This window comes from Achroia grisella, unplaced genomic scaffold (assembly GCF_030625045.1).
Source record: "Achroia grisella isolate CSIRO2021 unplaced genomic scaffold, CSIRO_AGI_Agris_v1 utg152, whole genome shotgun sequence".
Lineage (NCBI taxonomy): Eukaryota > Metazoa > Arthropoda > Insecta > Lepidoptera > Pyralidae > Achroia > Achroia grisella.
Window position 1 is genome coordinate 690992 of NW_026712648.1, and position 16666 is coordinate 707657.

Here is a 16666-nt window from a genome sequence, read left to right on the forward strand (position 1 = left end):
CTATATTGGGATATCTTAAATATTTTTGTCACAAAGAATTTATATCATCTAAATGTTTATTGTTAAACAGTGAGCTTAAAAATAGATTTTAGATGTATTGTATTAAATATAAAAGTATATGTCATTGGGTAATTGTTATCTGACTTGTGTAGGGTTAGATTTTGTGAACATCACTTGTACCTGCTTCGTGACTAATGTATAAATAGGTATTTTGACAGTCAAAGCAAAATTATTGCGCTTATTTATTAGATGAAATAAATCATTGTATTGCATATAACACATGAATTTCATTTACCTACTCAAATATATTAACCTACCACATTTATTCCACATTCCTACAGATATAGATTGTGAACAAAAACCATCGAGTTGACGTTAAAAAAATTATTGTCTCTCCCTATTCTCAAAGAGAGTGTCAGTAAATAACTAATTATAACACAGTCATATAACTAAGTACTGTAATAAGGATCCAGTATAATCCTGTTATCGTATATGTAAAAATAAAGACTTATTATTATATTTAAAAAAAATCTCTTTTTTTATTACTAGATCCTCTTCATATTATATATTCGTACGTCAACTAAATATAAAATGACAAAAAATATTTAAAAAAACCAACTAAGGACCACTTGTATTGCTACAACTCTCTATGTTAAAATTTAAGTAGCTGTGACGTGGTCGAGTGGAATGACTTGCTCACTAAAATGTACAGACATGTGGCGGCGTGGTGCGCCGGGTCATTGGGCTCCCTAAAATATGGTCGAGCGCAGTGATAGCTGGCTCATCCGTCACACTCGTGAACGAGTGCTGCTTGTAGGTACTGGTCTGCTCTTACCACTACGACTGATTTAATCTTATTGTATATTTATATTTGATCAAAAAAAAATAATGCTGGTTGGTAGTTTGTATTCTCACGTTTCGACTTGTAAATGTAAACTTACAAGGATTATTTAAAAGAGCAACACACAAGTTTCTTGCTCTATCTTCTTGTGATGAGACAGCTTTTCGAACGAGTGGCAGATAAAAAAAAATGTTATGACTATTCAAAAGTTCTTAAATTAAGTTTATTTGAATAAATAATTTTCTATTGTATTATATTCTAATGCAAAACATATTTACGCTGAAGAGTAGCGGTATAGCATAGATACAGACAACAGGAACATAATAATTAAAAAAATAATCCTCATGGTTATAATGTTTTTTTTACTGTCACAATTGGTATTGGAATGTTACGAATATTATTCTTAGTAATTATTAACTTGTATACAATATCATAAACTTATCTTAGCCGGTGGCTGAAACTGGAACTAATATTAAAGTAATAAATAATAATAATAAGATTAGTGGTAATACTAGATTTAGTAACAGCGACGCATCACCTGGTTCAGGTTTGTTAGTGGAACTGTACTGATTTATTTTTTATGGAGAACTTAATTAAATGTCATATATAGTCTGAAATGAAACTCAGCATTAAAACTATGATATTATTTAATATCACAACATGTGTCTTACATTACAAAATTTACTACACATACAAATTGTTGAGAACCGATTTGATCAAAATACTAACACCGAAGATATTGTGTTAATATACTGATGTATATTCATATATGTTTATATATATACAGTATATGGAGGTACTTACCTATGTAGGTACAATATTAATAACGAAGTGAACATGTTCAAATGAAATTGACAAAATGTTAATTATAAACAACATATTATGTGTTAACATATTACGTCACGTATAACAGAATTTGTTTTGTTGTTGTACAGAATTGGACTATTAACAAAATATTTTAAAAGGACTCTATGAATAGTTACGCAGTTACGTATTACTTTAATGAGAATAAATAAGCATATTCCAAGACGTTACAAAATTTATCAAGTTATGACTTTCAATGTACTAAAAGTACATTAATATGTAGGTACGAGTATACCATACTCATATACTCGTCGCTTAAAAGTTTTTTTAATATAGATCGTGTATAAGATAATTTCACTTAAAAAGAATCCTTTAAGACTTTTGTATGTATGTAAATAGTTTAGAAAATTATCATACTATAAATAAAACAATTTTCTAGTAAAATTAGAATGTACCTTCAGCTATTGTTTTGTTGACAGTATGTTGTTACCTGAAAAAAAATGCAAGGAATAACAAATAATATAGTAATGTTTTGTCTTTATATACAAATGATATGTGAAATACTGTGTTTGTGATAAATAAATGCCTAATTTGTCACTGACCTCTAAGATGAAAATGGAGAATCTGGATTCTATGTAAAATATATTGTGATTATGAATCTATACAAATGCGAATAAGCAACTATTTAAAAAATATATTTGGATTCTCAAATTTTAATACCTGTAGATATAATACTTGTCAAGATTTCAGTTATTTTGCTAAAATTTTACTTTATATTAATCGGACTTTTCGATTAATTTTAAACATTCTCCCAAGCTCTCCAAATCTTGCTCTTAAAACAAACGAGTTTTAAATGACTGTTAATCGAAATCGTATGTGTGTTGAGTTGTTGTTTGAGTCTTGGAGATTTGTGCCAAGTTTTGATACAAAATAAAATAATGTCACATTAATAGAGTCATCATTCTGTATAGGTAGAGTCAGAGTGTATGCTTACAAAGTGAAATGTATTAATGATTTATACCTACACTTCTTATATTAAATATGATACCTACTTTGAAAAAGTCGAGTTGTTATCGATTTTGTATTGTTCGGTACATAACAAATAAGTGTACTTTATGAGCATGTTAGTACTTTGAGTTATATATGTACATTATATTTAGTAAAGGTAATAAAAAATAATATTATTTTTACTATTAAGGAATGGTAAGATTTAAATCGAACACATCGAAAAACACTAAAACTTTCTATTTCGTGAAGAAACTTGTAAACTTATTTCATGTGACTATAATTTTCGAATAATTTAGAAAATTAAATGTTTAGAAATTATATATATTTTTTCTTTTTTTATACTTAAAACATTCAAGACTTAAAAGAAGTGATATCCAGGGACTAGAGGAATGTTTCGCAGACAACGCCTGAGAGCCGATTCATTGAACCAGCCTCATGAATAGAAAGCAATATAAACAATTTAATAAAAAGAACGATTGAGTTGCACTATTGTTTAAAAATAAACAACAGTATTAAAAAAACTTTTTCAAAATTATAGACTTAATTGAGATTGCATGAAAAAAAAAATTTATATAGAAGTACGATTTTGGGCTCAGTTGAGAAATATTTCTATCAACGAGCATATTATAAAAAATATGTTGAAAAAACTATAAAACTATTTAACTACAAAACTGTTAGTAGCATGCATTAAATGGATTTATTAAAAAAAATAAGTAACTATTAATAACACCCAAAGCCACCTTAGCGATGATGCAAAAATGGAATGTTGTTAATGTATGAAAGTGATGGGAATGAGGTTAAGATGATTATTATTTTTTAGTGAATAAGAAATGAAGAACGAAAAGAAATTGGTTATATACAAAATGAAAAACTGCGTACGTTTTGAAGCTCGAGTTAGATACCTCGCATCTCGGTAACACTACCACTTCAAACGCTGTGACAAAAGAGAAAATATACTTTACGGATTTAATATAATTTAAATTACTCTATGGTCTTATATTAACGAAAAAAAAATGCATTGGAAGTATCATGGTGGCAGCATATAATCTATATCTATTAATAAACATCTATTGTAACATCCAACTTCATTAAAGAACAGACAACTTTTACTACATCTACTCAAAATTAAATATAACAGAACACTAAGCAAGACTCTTAAGAAGGAAATAAATAAAAAAGACAAGTATTTCGTTTTCTTTATAGTAAATAAATCTAAGGGGAAATCAGTTATAAATATAGACAGATAAGACAGACTAAGACTACATCATAACTTTGCATAGGCATTCTATTTCATTGTCAATAGATAGATTGATAAATGCATAGTCATCATTACAAGCACACAAACAAGATTTCCACATCTACATACTTATGACGTATGTTTATTATAAGAAAATCTATTACTAAAATAATCTGGTCGATACTGGAATTTCCGATACAATAGCTGGCTATACACCTACGCAATTTCAAGCAGGAAAGATTGTTGATTGGTTGTGCATGTCAATGTAAACAAAGAGAATGAGAAAGAGAACGCGCGCGCCGCCAGCACGCGCATTCCCGCGTTCTTTAATCGTGCGTGCGTGAAAAATGGCGGACCTTTGACTATGGAGCAATGGACATTATTATTGTTATTTATAAAAAGTATTTTTGGGAATGTATAATATATAAATATTTTTTTTAAAAGTGAAATGACATGTGAATGTCAATTAATGTCTAACGGACAGTCCTGCGCAAAAGAGTGAACACAAAAATATATAAAAACAACCACTCACGTATGCGCGCGCTGTTGTTCTCGCATGAAAGAACGTGTAGTGTAAAGCTAGCTAATAATATAGGAATTTATTCCTATACCTATATATTTCTTTCCATATTTCGTGATCAATGAAACAACTGACCGACATTGTTCTCGATTTAGTCTTATTTGATGATATGACGTTTGTTTATTTCAATTTCCGTTTAATTATACTCGTCAATTCCTTAGTAGATGTAGTAAAAGGAAGTACCTCCTCAGCACAGGTTATGCTTATGGTTTTTGACCTAGCTGATGCTTTTGATATATAGTATTTTAACATTATTAGGTTTCAATAATTATGATATTTGCTTGTTAATAACAAAAAGAATGATGAAATAATATTCATAACATTTATTGCTTACCATTTCGAACGCTTAGACCAATCTTTTGGTGTCCAATGGAGGCATTTGGGATCAATTCTCAATGTTCTTTTTTCTAATGCCTTTTCGTGTTGCTGTATAAATGATACATGAAAAATATTAGTTTTATGTAATATGACTTATAACAGTCATGTAAGTAGGTATATATAATAGACAACTACAATGATAAACATACTAGGAAATAGTCGTTCATGCACCGGATTTTCATTTAATGTTAGACATAGATACCTATCTAAGCATAAATGTAAATAAATTGGGTATTAAAAAATAAGAAATTTAGTTAAAATTCTTGCTAATTCTTCTCAATTGAATCTGTATACAGAATAGGACGGTAGGGAATAAGATATTAATTACAAAAAACTTGCCGTTCGTAAGCGACAAAATGTCCTACATGAATAATTTTTTTTTAATTTGAATTTAAATTTAGGTATATAAAAGGTTACCTGGCTGACTGATATTATGTACTGTCCCTTATAGTAGTTGATCAAATTCAAATTTTGCAGCGTGCTTATTACGTCTTCTTTTTTTATACTAGTCAATTCACATATTTCACTGTGAAATCAATTAATACAATTAGATTTTTATTTATTTAGATATAACAAATAATAGCGATTTAAAATAACATTCAGAGGGGCTAGTGATTACCTTGATTTTGACTGATAGCCATGATTTCGAATTTGGGCAAAACAAAAATATTAGTTTTTAAATGCAGAAAGTTATAACTTTATTCTCCGTATTTATATATTTTTTCTCCTCTATGTCTCGGTGATAGAAATACCGATAACATACTAAATTGATAGGAGTGAGCTAAGTTCGCCCCCTCCATATTATTTTAAAAAATAAAGTATCACCACGTCTAGTACTGCATACACCATATCGTCGACGATTGACAAAGTTTCGTATTATCCCATGTCGGTTAGACAGTCATGAAGGTATATTAATAAAATTAAAATTCTAATTAAAAATATAAATTAATTATTTAATAGCATTTTTATATCTTTATTTTGATGTATGTGTACTATATACATACATACATCAAAATATAGATATAAAATTAGTTAAGAGGTTTTTAAAAAAATTACTTACTTTATAGTAATTATGGGTTTCTCATTATCGCCGACTGGTTTTGAGTGCATGAGTATATCTAGAATAGTTTGAGCCCAATAACTTCTGTATGAGAGTAACCCAAGATCTGACAAGGGTTTCTCTGGGGAACCAGTCTTTCCTTCGAATTTAGATAGCTCGTAACCTGCAAGACGTCATGAAATATATATAGGTTTATATTTTTAAGAGGCCATATGCTATTGTGATATTGAAAACGATAGAATGCCAAATTAACAATCTAAATACTTCTTATATTCGTCCATCAAATTTTTAATATTAAACTTTACTGTTTAATAAAAAAACTAGCCGTTTTCCGTTATGTGGTTGACTTTTTTTATATAACTTGACCACATTCCGGTCAGGCGGTTAGTTGTGTAAAGGTAACAAACAGACGAACTGTCGACAGATAGGCATGCTGTAGCATCTTCCTGTAAAGATTTTTATAAACAAAAAAAATATATATCGTCAATTGATTAATTGTTGTGTCCATACTGCCTGAAGTAAACTCTTAAAAGCGTCAAATACAGTGGGTTTAGATTTGTAAGATATTAGATAAACTCCTATCTTTGAAGTGTAGTCCGTAGAAAACAGTAGAAATTGTGTACTTACTAAATTCTATTAGTAATTTTCCATACCCTTTTCTTTGGTAAGGAGGTAATGTAAGTATACATGCTACATTGTAGTCTTCAGTACTTTCTTTTTCTTTTGAAAAATAACCTACTATATGGAATCCTGTAACAAAAACACGACAGTAACATTATTTTCAATTTTATCGAATATTAGATCAATATAAAAAAATAACAAAAGACTGGCCAGAAATTTTTAACATTATCTTGTTTAATTACTGGAGTATTATTAAGCTCTAATCGAAGATAATTACAAAACGAAACATTTATCAACAAACATTTAACATTTAAATAAGAGTGAGATTACATAAAGTCTATCACCAGTACTAAGAAAACTGGACATTAAACCCTATATAGAACCATCTCGCAGTACAGAAATAACAAGCTAACATACATACATAGATTTATCCTTTTTCATACTATAGCGGGCAGACAAGCTTGCGACACATTGGTCGGTAAGCGATTAGCTGAGCACCCTATATAATGGTAATTAGCGATGCGTGAAAGGGGTGGGAAGGTGAACGATGGAAGTCCGAAACGAGACTCATCATGCGATACTTTACGCCGGTATTCTGAAGTAATGTAGTATTTCTCGGATCTAGTAGGCCCATTCATTCTACAAGTCCATGTCATACAACACATACTACTACTTAAATTAGAATGAAAGTATACTTTCATTACTATATTTGGCTAGAAGTAAAATGTGAACTAACCTCTCGAGTCAAATTCTGTCATTACGTAAAATAAAAATGGATCCGTGTCATAATAAAGTGTTTTGTGATCTAGAAACAGTTTGGCAAGTAGACAAAGGTTCTGTGCATAACATTTGTTCTTACGGCCATCGATTTCGAAGAATGATATACTGCCTTTACGGTATATTTCATTTCCGGGTGGATGTTTTAATTTACATTTAATCTGAAATAAGGGAATTTCATATTAAAGTTTTCTTTATCTTCACTACTGATTATTACTTATTGAGATTACGTTGTATAGTATACGTACCAAATGTCTTTCTAAACATTTTTTACTTTTTCTATATTTTAGACAAAATTCACAAATGTAGATACAGGCTAAATTAACCATTTCCTGAAAATAATAATAATAAAATAAATTAATTAGCCAAATTCAATTAATTGTATATTAAATACAGAAGGAATTGCCTAATTAAAACTACTATATGTTTTGCCATAAACAATAGAGTAAGTTTATAACCATAATATATATAAAATACAAGTAGTAGTTATTTAAAAACTCATTTGTCATCATCATATAGGCATAGAGAACGGCAAACTACTTCATATTTTGTGACATTATATGGGAAGAAATTTCCTAAACATTATAATATCAACCAATAGAGAAATAAATATAAACACAATTAGAATAAATAAGAAGTAAGATTTTGATGAAAATTTACCGTAATATAGCTTATACATCAGAATAACAGATAGGCTATAACTTAGCTAGTAAATGAGATGCAGACGAAGTTGCGCGGATTGATTAGTACCTAATGAAAACATCAGTATTAATATCTCCTAAACATAGGTTATTGATAAACCTACCTAGGAGGCCGGCCAGTTTACCTACCCTCTGATTATACTGTTTGTAAATTTTTATATAAATTTTATTTTAAAACCAATTGTAACTACATAAACCTTTCAGGATAAATAAAATTTCATTTGATTTCATTTTGATTATTATATAGATATGGGGAATAGTATCAACACCAAATGGTAAGTACCAAAAGTACATGCCAAATTTACCTGTGGATATGGTGCGAAGTACCAGGGCCGTATCCGGTTTTTGCCTAGCTCAATTAGCTCGATGTTCTTCATCCGGGTGACGAGGTCGTCGTGTCCATGCGCCAACATGCTGCCCGACTGCCGCGGGCGAGGTGTGGGCGTCGCTGCACCACTTGCTGGGGCCTCGCCTTCTGCTTCCGGGCCGGGGATCAATTCCGACTGTAACATTTTTTTTACAAAGTCGCCATTAAGCTTACGGCTGGTGGTGATGGTAAACGGTAAGCGCAGCCTGACATTAAAATTTTTATTTCATGTTAATTCATGTTATTTCCGAACTTATTTCCACTCATGCGCCACCTACTATATATTTTTTTGTAAATACTCTCTTTCCAAAGGATGAATTTGTCACGATGAACAAATTGACCTGACCTGATGATCCTCTTATTATTCTCCGCTGGTGGTTCACCAGCGTAAACCATCAGGCGCAGCCGGGTGCCGTCTGCGATAACAGTTGTGACGCTAATTTTAATTAATAATAAGTCCTACTAATCAATTCATAATAAGTTTTACCTCTGGTTCCAAGTAATTAGATTTCCTTTTCCTATTCATTTTCTTCTGTAGGGCAGCAGCCAAAACCGCGCCGCCATTGACGAGCGATGTCGAGTCATGGCCCAAGGTGGGACTGGCAGGTCTGGATATAAGTTGACGTGGTTCACCAGGCAAACTTGCTGTAATATTTTATTTATTTATTCAATTAATAAAAAGTTGCAGCTAATTGGCAACACGTTTATATTTTATTATATTATATAATAATAATAACTATATACACTACTAAACTATATAAAGGCAGGTATATTCTTATTTTATTTATTATACGTTAGCATCTTGGACCTTACCCAAAAATAAGTTGATCAGAGATGCAATGCTCGAACTGTGGGATGTACTTGGGGAACTTAGGATGCAATATAATAAAACGTCCAAGAGATAAACGAAATAGGATATAAAATATGTCAGAGCATGGCCCAGGACACTAAGGATACAGCTATACCGGACATTGGTTTCATTGCTGAGCTATGCCTACATATTTTATTAAGATTTTAGTAGTTTGGATACCACAAATAAATAATTCCTAAACAACATTAATAGGACGATTATATTGAAGTGGTATGTTCCATATATATGTCCGTTCTTGTTATACAATCTATCTTCATGTAAAATGTTATTAATATTGTTTTCTGTTATGTGCAAATATACTTCTGTTATTATAATATTAATATTGATTATAAATTATTTCATATTGACAATCGAATCGAATCGAATCTAATATCGAATATTGTACTGTAATACAATGTAGACAGTGATATATTAGACCTTTTGATTTTAACAAATAAATACTGCCCTTATTTTGCGAAATGTTGCAAGGCCCAAAACTAAACATGCAACTTTTATTAGTTAGATAATAGGTGTGTGAAATATAAAGATAATAAGTCACACTAAACAAAATAGACGTGTTCTAAGCTCTAAGGTGGTTTCAAAGATTATGTAATTAAAATTATCACAAAGCTCAATACAACATAAAAACCATGTACTGCAAGCGGTAGAAATAACGAAATATATTCTAGTTAAGGAACAGAATATTGAGAGAAATAGAATAGTAAAATTATGAAGAATTAACTTACCTTATTAATAATAATAGCATGCACAAGCATCAAGGAGTCAGGATCAGATACAAGATAGTAATGAACTGAACATACCATGTGCATTTTTATGTGCAGAACCATTCAGTGCATTGCTAAAGTGGGTTTTTTCGGGCAATTTGGGTTGAGGTGGTTGATTCACTACAGTGGCTTTATTTGTATTGCTACAAGACTTCGGAATTTCATTGCAGACACTATCATCTGCAGACAAAAAGTATATTTATAAATATATGTATGTGTGCATAATGTAAGTAACTTGTGTATGAATTCGCAATTATAACAATAAACACAGTATAATATTTTTAATAATATTTCTGTAATTTTATACAGATATAAATAAAAAATGTGTTGCCAGCACTTTAGAAATGTAGTTGAAGCTGGCTGTAACATTTAAGAACATACTGGACATAGAATGGATGCTCACATACATGGAAATAGTATGGAAACCATTGTTTTCTTTTTGTTTTGTATTACAGAACTGTATAACAGTTATATAAAAGTCTTTTTACACCATACAAGTCATAAGAAAACCTATAATTCTTTTATTATTAAAAGTTAATTGTAACATTAATTTTAGAACTTTATTAGTCAACAGTTCTATTATTATTTAATGAATTTACTCCTTCCACCTCTCATTAATAAACGGGCTTATAATCAACTCAGTTAGGATAACTACACCACTACATCCATAGTATTAGCTTATATTATTAGTGTATCAGTGTGTACATGAAAAAATAATTAGTTTTTAATAGCTAAATATGTCCCAAATAGAGTTATATTGATATGTTTCATAATTATTATAATAAATATACACACAAAGAATGATAAATAGAGCAATGGATGAGAGTATGAGGTGTACATATCTTTAGCACATATTACAATACTTACCAATATTTTATATTCACATATTTAAACATAATTCAGCCTACATTTATGAAAGACCAAGCAGAATACAAGGTTTGATAGTTCATGATTTATTAATCTATGGGTATGATTTCTCATGCAAAGTATTTTTTTTTTGCCAATTAGTTCTAATAGAAATAATAATCTAATAATAATAATCGTGCAATATGATATGAAGTGTATTAAGAAAAAAATCACAATGAAGTAGCATGCATGAAATAACTTCTATTTTCTAGTGTAATAAATATGATGTTATATCTCTACACAAAACATTAACAGTGAATTGTATTACCATGAAATAATAACAATAAAAAAAAATGTAACAATATTTTATTATCCCCTCAGAGAAAATAATTTAAGTAAACTATAAAATATGCAGAAAATAAATCACAAATTGTACAAAGCACATGAGAGAGGTTAATAATAATAAAGTTGTTTATTAATAAAATAAAATATATAAATACCCTTTCATTCTTCATTACTAGAAAAAGGCATTATTAAGTTTAATTAATTATTCATTATTATGAAATTATTTTTTTAATAAATTAAATTATTAATAGAACAACTTGAAAATAAAAAAGAAACTAAACAACACATACTAATAAAATTTGGCATCACGGCACCTCCTGATCCAATGTGTGTCTTCTTAGGAGTTGTGGTGCCACCGGTGGGTGCACCATCTCGCCTCGGAAACTGCACTTTTCGTGTATCCAACCATGTTTCACCGACCCACTCATCCAATCTTTTATTGACTAAAATACATGATTCAGAATTACAACATTTATCATAAATGTGAGCGCATGTCACACAGTACTCTAGAAAAACTATGTATTAAACTAAGGATGTTAAAATTAGTCATAATAAGGTATTTGTATTAGATTTCATTGGTATGAACTTTATTTTTATTTAAGGGCTACCCTGTAACACTGTGACCTATTGAGATATACAAATTATTACCATAGATTGCAATGATCCATGTCTCACCACCTCACCTTGTTTGAATCATAGAATTTGTTACATAAATCCATCTGGGATAAGAATTAAAGGATATTTTTGGAGCAATGATTTTTATCCACTCTAGATAGATAGATAGTGATTTTCCTATGAGATATTCTATTGATATATACAATTCAGTATTCGATTGTGGGCTACAACCATGTAAGATGTATAGTGGCATTTCATATTCATCTTGGCAGAATTAGGTATTTTTATTTATCACAGATCTAAGTTTGGCATGTATTTATTTAATTTACAGTGTCCAGTGAGGGGCCTAGTGGTGATAGATATATTATTTTTGCTCAATAATAGCAATCTATTATAGTATTACAGTAATGTTAGAGTGGTAAGTACTTACAATCAACATAATGTACATAAAATCCTCTTTGTCCACGGATATCTTTAATACTAATAATTTCTGCTAGAGGCCAGTCATCGCCTCCTTGCATTCGAACTGGTAAGCGACATCCTTCTACTAACGCAGCCTGGTGAAGAAATCAAGGTTTGAGAATTCAATAGAACTGAGGGTAATTCATAAAAAACACAAAGGTAATTATTACGAATAAAACTTAGTCCATACCGCAGAATCACAAAATGTTGTAAGTTCGTCTTCATTCTCATTCATTATAATTAAATAAAGTACTAAATTACGGAATATAATATAAAAATATTTAAGTAAATTCTGATGATAATAAAATGCACAGATCTCCTTTAATGTTTCTAATACTCTGTACACCACAGATTGCAAAGAAATGGTATGAATGTCAGACATTGATTGACAGCTAGATTGAGTTGGACAGACAGGTTTGAAAACATAGAGCAAATATAAAACTGTAGGAGTTTGACTGTCTATGTCTGTCTAATATTATGTATAGTCTATTTTTGATCTATGGTACACTGGAACCACTATAACCTCAAAAATTCAAAATCTAGATTTGATTTTGATTTTATGCAAAATAAATATATAACATTTGAAGAGTCCAACAAGACAATTAATTAATCCACTTATATAATCGTGTAGAAAATCTTCTCATAATAACTACTTTTAATTTAAAAATGACTACTCCAGGGGAAATGAGCGAAGCTGATCAAATTAAAACTGTAAGATATTTTCAAATTTTAATATAAATTTCAGAATATGCAGTATAATAATTGTTCCTGCACAGAATTTTAGCATCTGACTTAATCTTGACTAGAATAATGTAAAAATGAAGCAAGCTTTTCTAAATTAAATCTGGTATTGTTTTTTTCAATATTGGATTTTTAGGCTTGAGGGTCGTCTAACCCTGATTTCATGTTCTATGGTTTAAATATATTATTTATAAACCCAAAAGATTTTATTTATAGATCTAACTTAAACAATATTTATAACCATTGCACAAATTTCAAATTTTTATAGTATTTCTGGTTATTATATATTGTACATAACTGTTTATTAATATATTAATATAATATCCTTTTTTCAGTTCAAAGATTTTCTAATGCAGTACAACAAGTTATCAGAGCTGTGTTTCAATGATTGTGTTCATGACTTTACATCTAGAACATTGAGATCTTCAGAGGTAAATATTTATAAACATTGCTATTTATTTTGTTACTGTCACTTTTATCAACTTACGAAATTACTGTAGTAGACTGTACAAAGTGTCTATGTGGGTATCTCTGTCTAACTTATTTAAGGTGCCAAGCAGCTTGCATTGTAAGGTATTTGTAATATGGCAAGAAAATTACAGGTTGGCTTTTGGGTTAGTTAGTTAATTACATTGGGGCTTAATAGATTCCGGAATGGCAATTCATGAGTAGTAGGGACTATGGATACATTTACATGTTGTAATATGTGTGTAGTTGTAATGCCTATTGGCTAAGAAATGTGTATAAAGATATGCAATTAATAAATTAATTTATGAGCTGTATCAAATAACAGCTTATTATAAGACATGTGAAAAATGTATATACAAATAAATGCACCGACCTGAGTTAGTGATTTACACTGGCACCAGTGAAGTGAGGTTTGTTAGACTATTGTGATATATTTACCATTAATTAACCACAATGTTCTCCAGGGGGATCTTTGTGAATGAGGACTTAATAGGGTACAGTGCTAGCAAGTGCTCCTTATTCTCATTACTAACAATTTTTCCTTCTACCCTATTGTGCTGGAACTTGTAATTTTGCTTTTACAATAATTATCTGGTCTAAGGTAACAAGTTCAGTGTAGTGTAGACACCGATGTACTGTATTTAGTGTTAGTTAATCTAATTTAGCTTATCTAAGTATGTCTATCAGTGTCTTGTACCCATAAAAGAAGGTTCTGTTTAGCTTAGAACTAGAAGGCACTATGTGAATTGTCTAGAGATATTATTATTATATAGATAATATCAATGCATTGGATCTAAAAAGTTAAGCCCATAATTGTAATTATATCCAATAAACATCATAACATGTCGTATTGTCTTCTTTCATTATAAAATAAAAAAATTATTTTCCAGGATAAATGCACTGTGAACTGTATGGAGAAATATTTAAGAACAAACCAGCGTGTATCACAGAGGTTCCACGAATTCCAAATGTTAGCCAATGAAAATATGTTAGCATTGGCACAAAAGTCGTCTAATCCCAGCTGAGTTTATGTATGTTGAAATAGGTTATTTATATTATTAGTTGTTTTAGCCAAAGTTCGGCAATAAATTATTGTTTGAGTTGATTTTGCATTTTCTGTTCAGGTATCTTTTCTTACAATTATAAATTTTATCTTAATACAAACAAGACAGTATAAAACTGCTAAAAATGAAAAAGGAATAATAACATTTTCAAACGATTTATTTAATTGCTTTTACAATTATATGTATATGGGTATAGGTATACATGTATGTTCTTGATTCAAAATATTTTTCATATAATGATGAGAGGTATATAATATTTTTGGTAGAATTCACTTTATAGGCCAAGAACATTCAGTTTGACACAGCATACACATAATGCTTTTCTTTGGACAAGGCTTAAAACACCTCTATTCTGGTGGTGAAAAATCTAAAACGAAAGATGCTTGGGAACTTGTGTAATCAAAGTGATAATTGTTAAATTTAGCTTCCACACTGTATTTTGCATTTGGTCCTGGGTCATCGTTGTCATCTGAATTTAAAACATATTTTAGTGGATAGGGTCCAGAAGGCGCGTTGTTCATATTGGATGGTTTTGTACATATACTATATTGCCCGCCGTGTCGGATAATTCTTATAAGCGGTTGACTACAGACCGGAGGTTTGCTACAAGAAGGAGGCGATGGAAAAACTGCTAAGCATTTTGAAGACGAACAGCAGGGCTTAAGGCACGGTGGGCGTGAGCAGGTAGAGCATGGGCATGGGGTAGATTGACCAGCTTTCATACAGTTGTGTTGTTCGATTTTTCTTAACACTGAACAAGAAATATGACCTGGGCGCCATCCGCATCGTAACTAGAAGGTAAATGATTTATAAAGCGTGTAGTATAGTAACTAGGGGAATGATATTGGTAATAATGTGAACTAACTGTCCCATTGCTAGGAATAAACCATGTCAGATTGACATCGTCACGGTTCCTATGAAATCACCCTGATACGGCACGGATCTATAATGCTTTAGCAGCGTTAGCAGTAGTGTAATAATCGGGGATGCCAAATAGGTGTACTAGATTCTTAGTCTTATAATAAAAGGTATGAGGACATCATCCCCTTAAAATTTTATTCATTGCAGCCAAATCTTATTGGCATTCTTTTGTAACTATAGCATAACAATGACTATCGTCGCACCAACCTCATCCTTTCTTATATTCGTTGTCATCAAGTAATGTAAATTAAGTTGAATTAACCGATTTTAGACTTCTTTGTACGAGGAAGTTTGCTAGACGCAAACTAAAACATTTAAAACTTTCTAATAAAGCTTCATCAACATTCATCTAATTTGTTTCTAATCTTTATATTTTTACTTTAACTGGGGGTACCTGGTGTTCAGGAGAATCTTTGGCCGTGTATAACCATCCCATGTTTTTTGGGATAGGTCCGGGCTTTACGTCATTTTTTAGAAGACATCTGTGTTTAGGTAGATCACAGCGCCCCAAGCAGCTTGCAGATGATTTGTTTACTGTAGAAATACACGGGATAATATCTTTTAATTATTTCATCCATATCGTACTTCATATCGTATCGTACAAACACCCGTGTTCATACAATGTCCTCTATATACTACGTGTTTAAATTGTGGATTATCCAGTTTATTTTGTTTAATTTTTACAGGACTGTTTCAGTCCTTTCTCAGTGATATGTCTACAGAGTACGCCTTTATTCACCATTACTGTCCACTGTGTGAGGTGAGTAGGGGGATATGAAAGAAAGCCTAAACTATTATATAGACCTGCGATTTAGCAACAATGAATGGATTCAGCTCTAACACATTTATCATTGTTTCAACAGTCAAATAAGTGAAGACTACTAACTGAATACAAAATAATTGCCAAATCCCAAGTTTCGGTTCAAAGTTCTTAAGTTTTCAGTTACAAAACTGCTGTAGAGGCCTTTTATTAGGCTTGACCCTATTGTTTACTAGTATTTAATTTTAAGTAATAATATAAAGAATATGAATTCCAATTGACATATTTTACTAAGTAAATTTTAATTTACTAGGTACAATGAATTTATACTACTTACGTCGTCCACATTTACAGCAGCATGCCATTTTGGACCAGGGAAACCTTAAAGTAGGTACATGTAGAATAAAATTAGATCTCTAAATTTCTATCGTCAAC

General features: G+C 30.5%; 3 protein-coding genes across 7 annotated transcripts; 1 reads left to right on the forward strand and 2 right to left on the reverse strand.

Annotated features, from left to right (window-relative positions):
* Positions 1–1948: 1948 nt before the first annotated feature.
* LOC131840891 (histone acetyltransferase Tip60) lies at positions 1949–12602 on the reverse strand. Of its 5 annotated transcripts, none has more exons than XM_059189091.1 (14): positions 12468–12602; positions 12246–12372; positions 11515–11643; positions 10046–10189; positions 8862–9019; positions 8313–8510; positions 7555–7638; positions 7266–7467; positions 6536–6658; positions 5909–6071; positions 5266–5374; positions 4805–4896; positions 3533–3587; positions 1949–2135 (listed from the first exon to the last, which is right to left on the reverse strand). In XM_059189091.1, exons 1-13 carry the CDS (start codon positions 12510–12512, stop codon positions 3581–3583), a joined length of 1581 nt encoding a protein of 526 aa, XP_059045074.1. In that variant the 5' UTR covers positions 12513–12602; the 3' UTR covers positions 1949–2135; positions 3533–3580. The 5 variants fall into 5 exon arrangements, with proteins under 5 accessions (XP_059045074.1, XP_059045072.1, XP_059045076.1 ...); XM_059189089.1 differs by having other exon boundaries at positions 11491–11643; XM_059189093.1 differs by lacking the exon at positions 10046–10189.
* Positions 12603–12771: 169 nt separating this feature from the next.
* On the forward strand, positions 12772–14581 carry LOC131840961 (mitochondrial import inner membrane translocase subunit Tim9-like). The gene is made up of 3 exons (XM_059189181.1): positions 12772–12988; positions 13354–13449; positions 14377–14581. Exons 1-3 carry the CDS (start codon positions 12944–12946, stop codon positions 14509–14511), a joined length of 276 nt encoding a protein of 91 aa, XP_059045164.1. The 5' UTR covers positions 12772–12943; the 3' UTR covers positions 14512–14581.
* Positions 14582–14762: 181 nt separating this feature from the next.
* LOC131840965 (uncharacterized) lies at positions 14763–16646 on the reverse strand. Its single transcript, XM_059189186.1, has 3 exons — positions 16569–16646; positions 15866–16005; positions 14763–15341 (listed from the first exon to the last, which is right to left on the reverse strand). Exons 1-3 carry the CDS (start codon positions 16594–16596, stop codon positions 14898–14900), a joined length of 612 nt encoding a protein of 203 aa, XP_059045169.1. The 5' UTR covers positions 16597–16646; the 3' UTR covers positions 14763–14897.
* Between the last annotated feature and the right edge of the window lie 20 nt (positions 16647–16666).

Bases quoted from the DNA above. Each gene is read 5' to 3' on its own strand.
- LOC131840965 (XM_059189186.1), bottom strand. From the start codon at position 16,596: ATGGCATGCTGCTGTAAATGTGGACGAC. The intron at 16,006-16,568 runs GTAAGTAGTATA...GTATTTCTACAG, and splicing joins CTGCTGTAAATGTGGACGAC to TAAACAAATCATCTGCAAGC. The intron at 15,342-15,865 runs GTACCCCCAGTT...TTTACCTTCTAG, and splicing joins AAGATTCTCCTGAACACCAG to TTACGATGCGGATGGCGCCC.
- LOC131840891 (XM_059189089.1), bottom strand. From the start codon at position 12,512: ATGAATGAGAATGAAGACGAACTTACAACATTTTGTGATTCTGCG. The intron at 8,511-8,861 runs GTAAAACTTATT...AAAATGTTACAG, and splicing joins CTAATTACTTGGAACCAGAG to TCGGAATTGATCCCCGGCCC. The intron at 7,639-8,312 runs GTAAATTTGGCA...TATTATTTTCAG, and splicing joins ACTTCGCACCATATCCACAG to GAAATGGTTAATTTAGCCTG.
- LOC131840961 (XM_059189181.1), top strand. From the start codon at position 12,944: ATGACTACTCCAGGGGAAATGAGCGAAGCTGATCAAATTAAAACT. The intron at 12,989-13,353 runs GTAAGATATTTT...TCCTTTTTTCAG, and splicing joins AAGCTGATCAAATTAAAACT to TTCAAAGATTTTCTAATGCA. The intron at 13,450-14,376 runs GTAAATATTTAT...ATTATTTTCCAG, and splicing joins GAACATTGAGATCTTCAGAG to GATAAATGCACTGTGAACTG.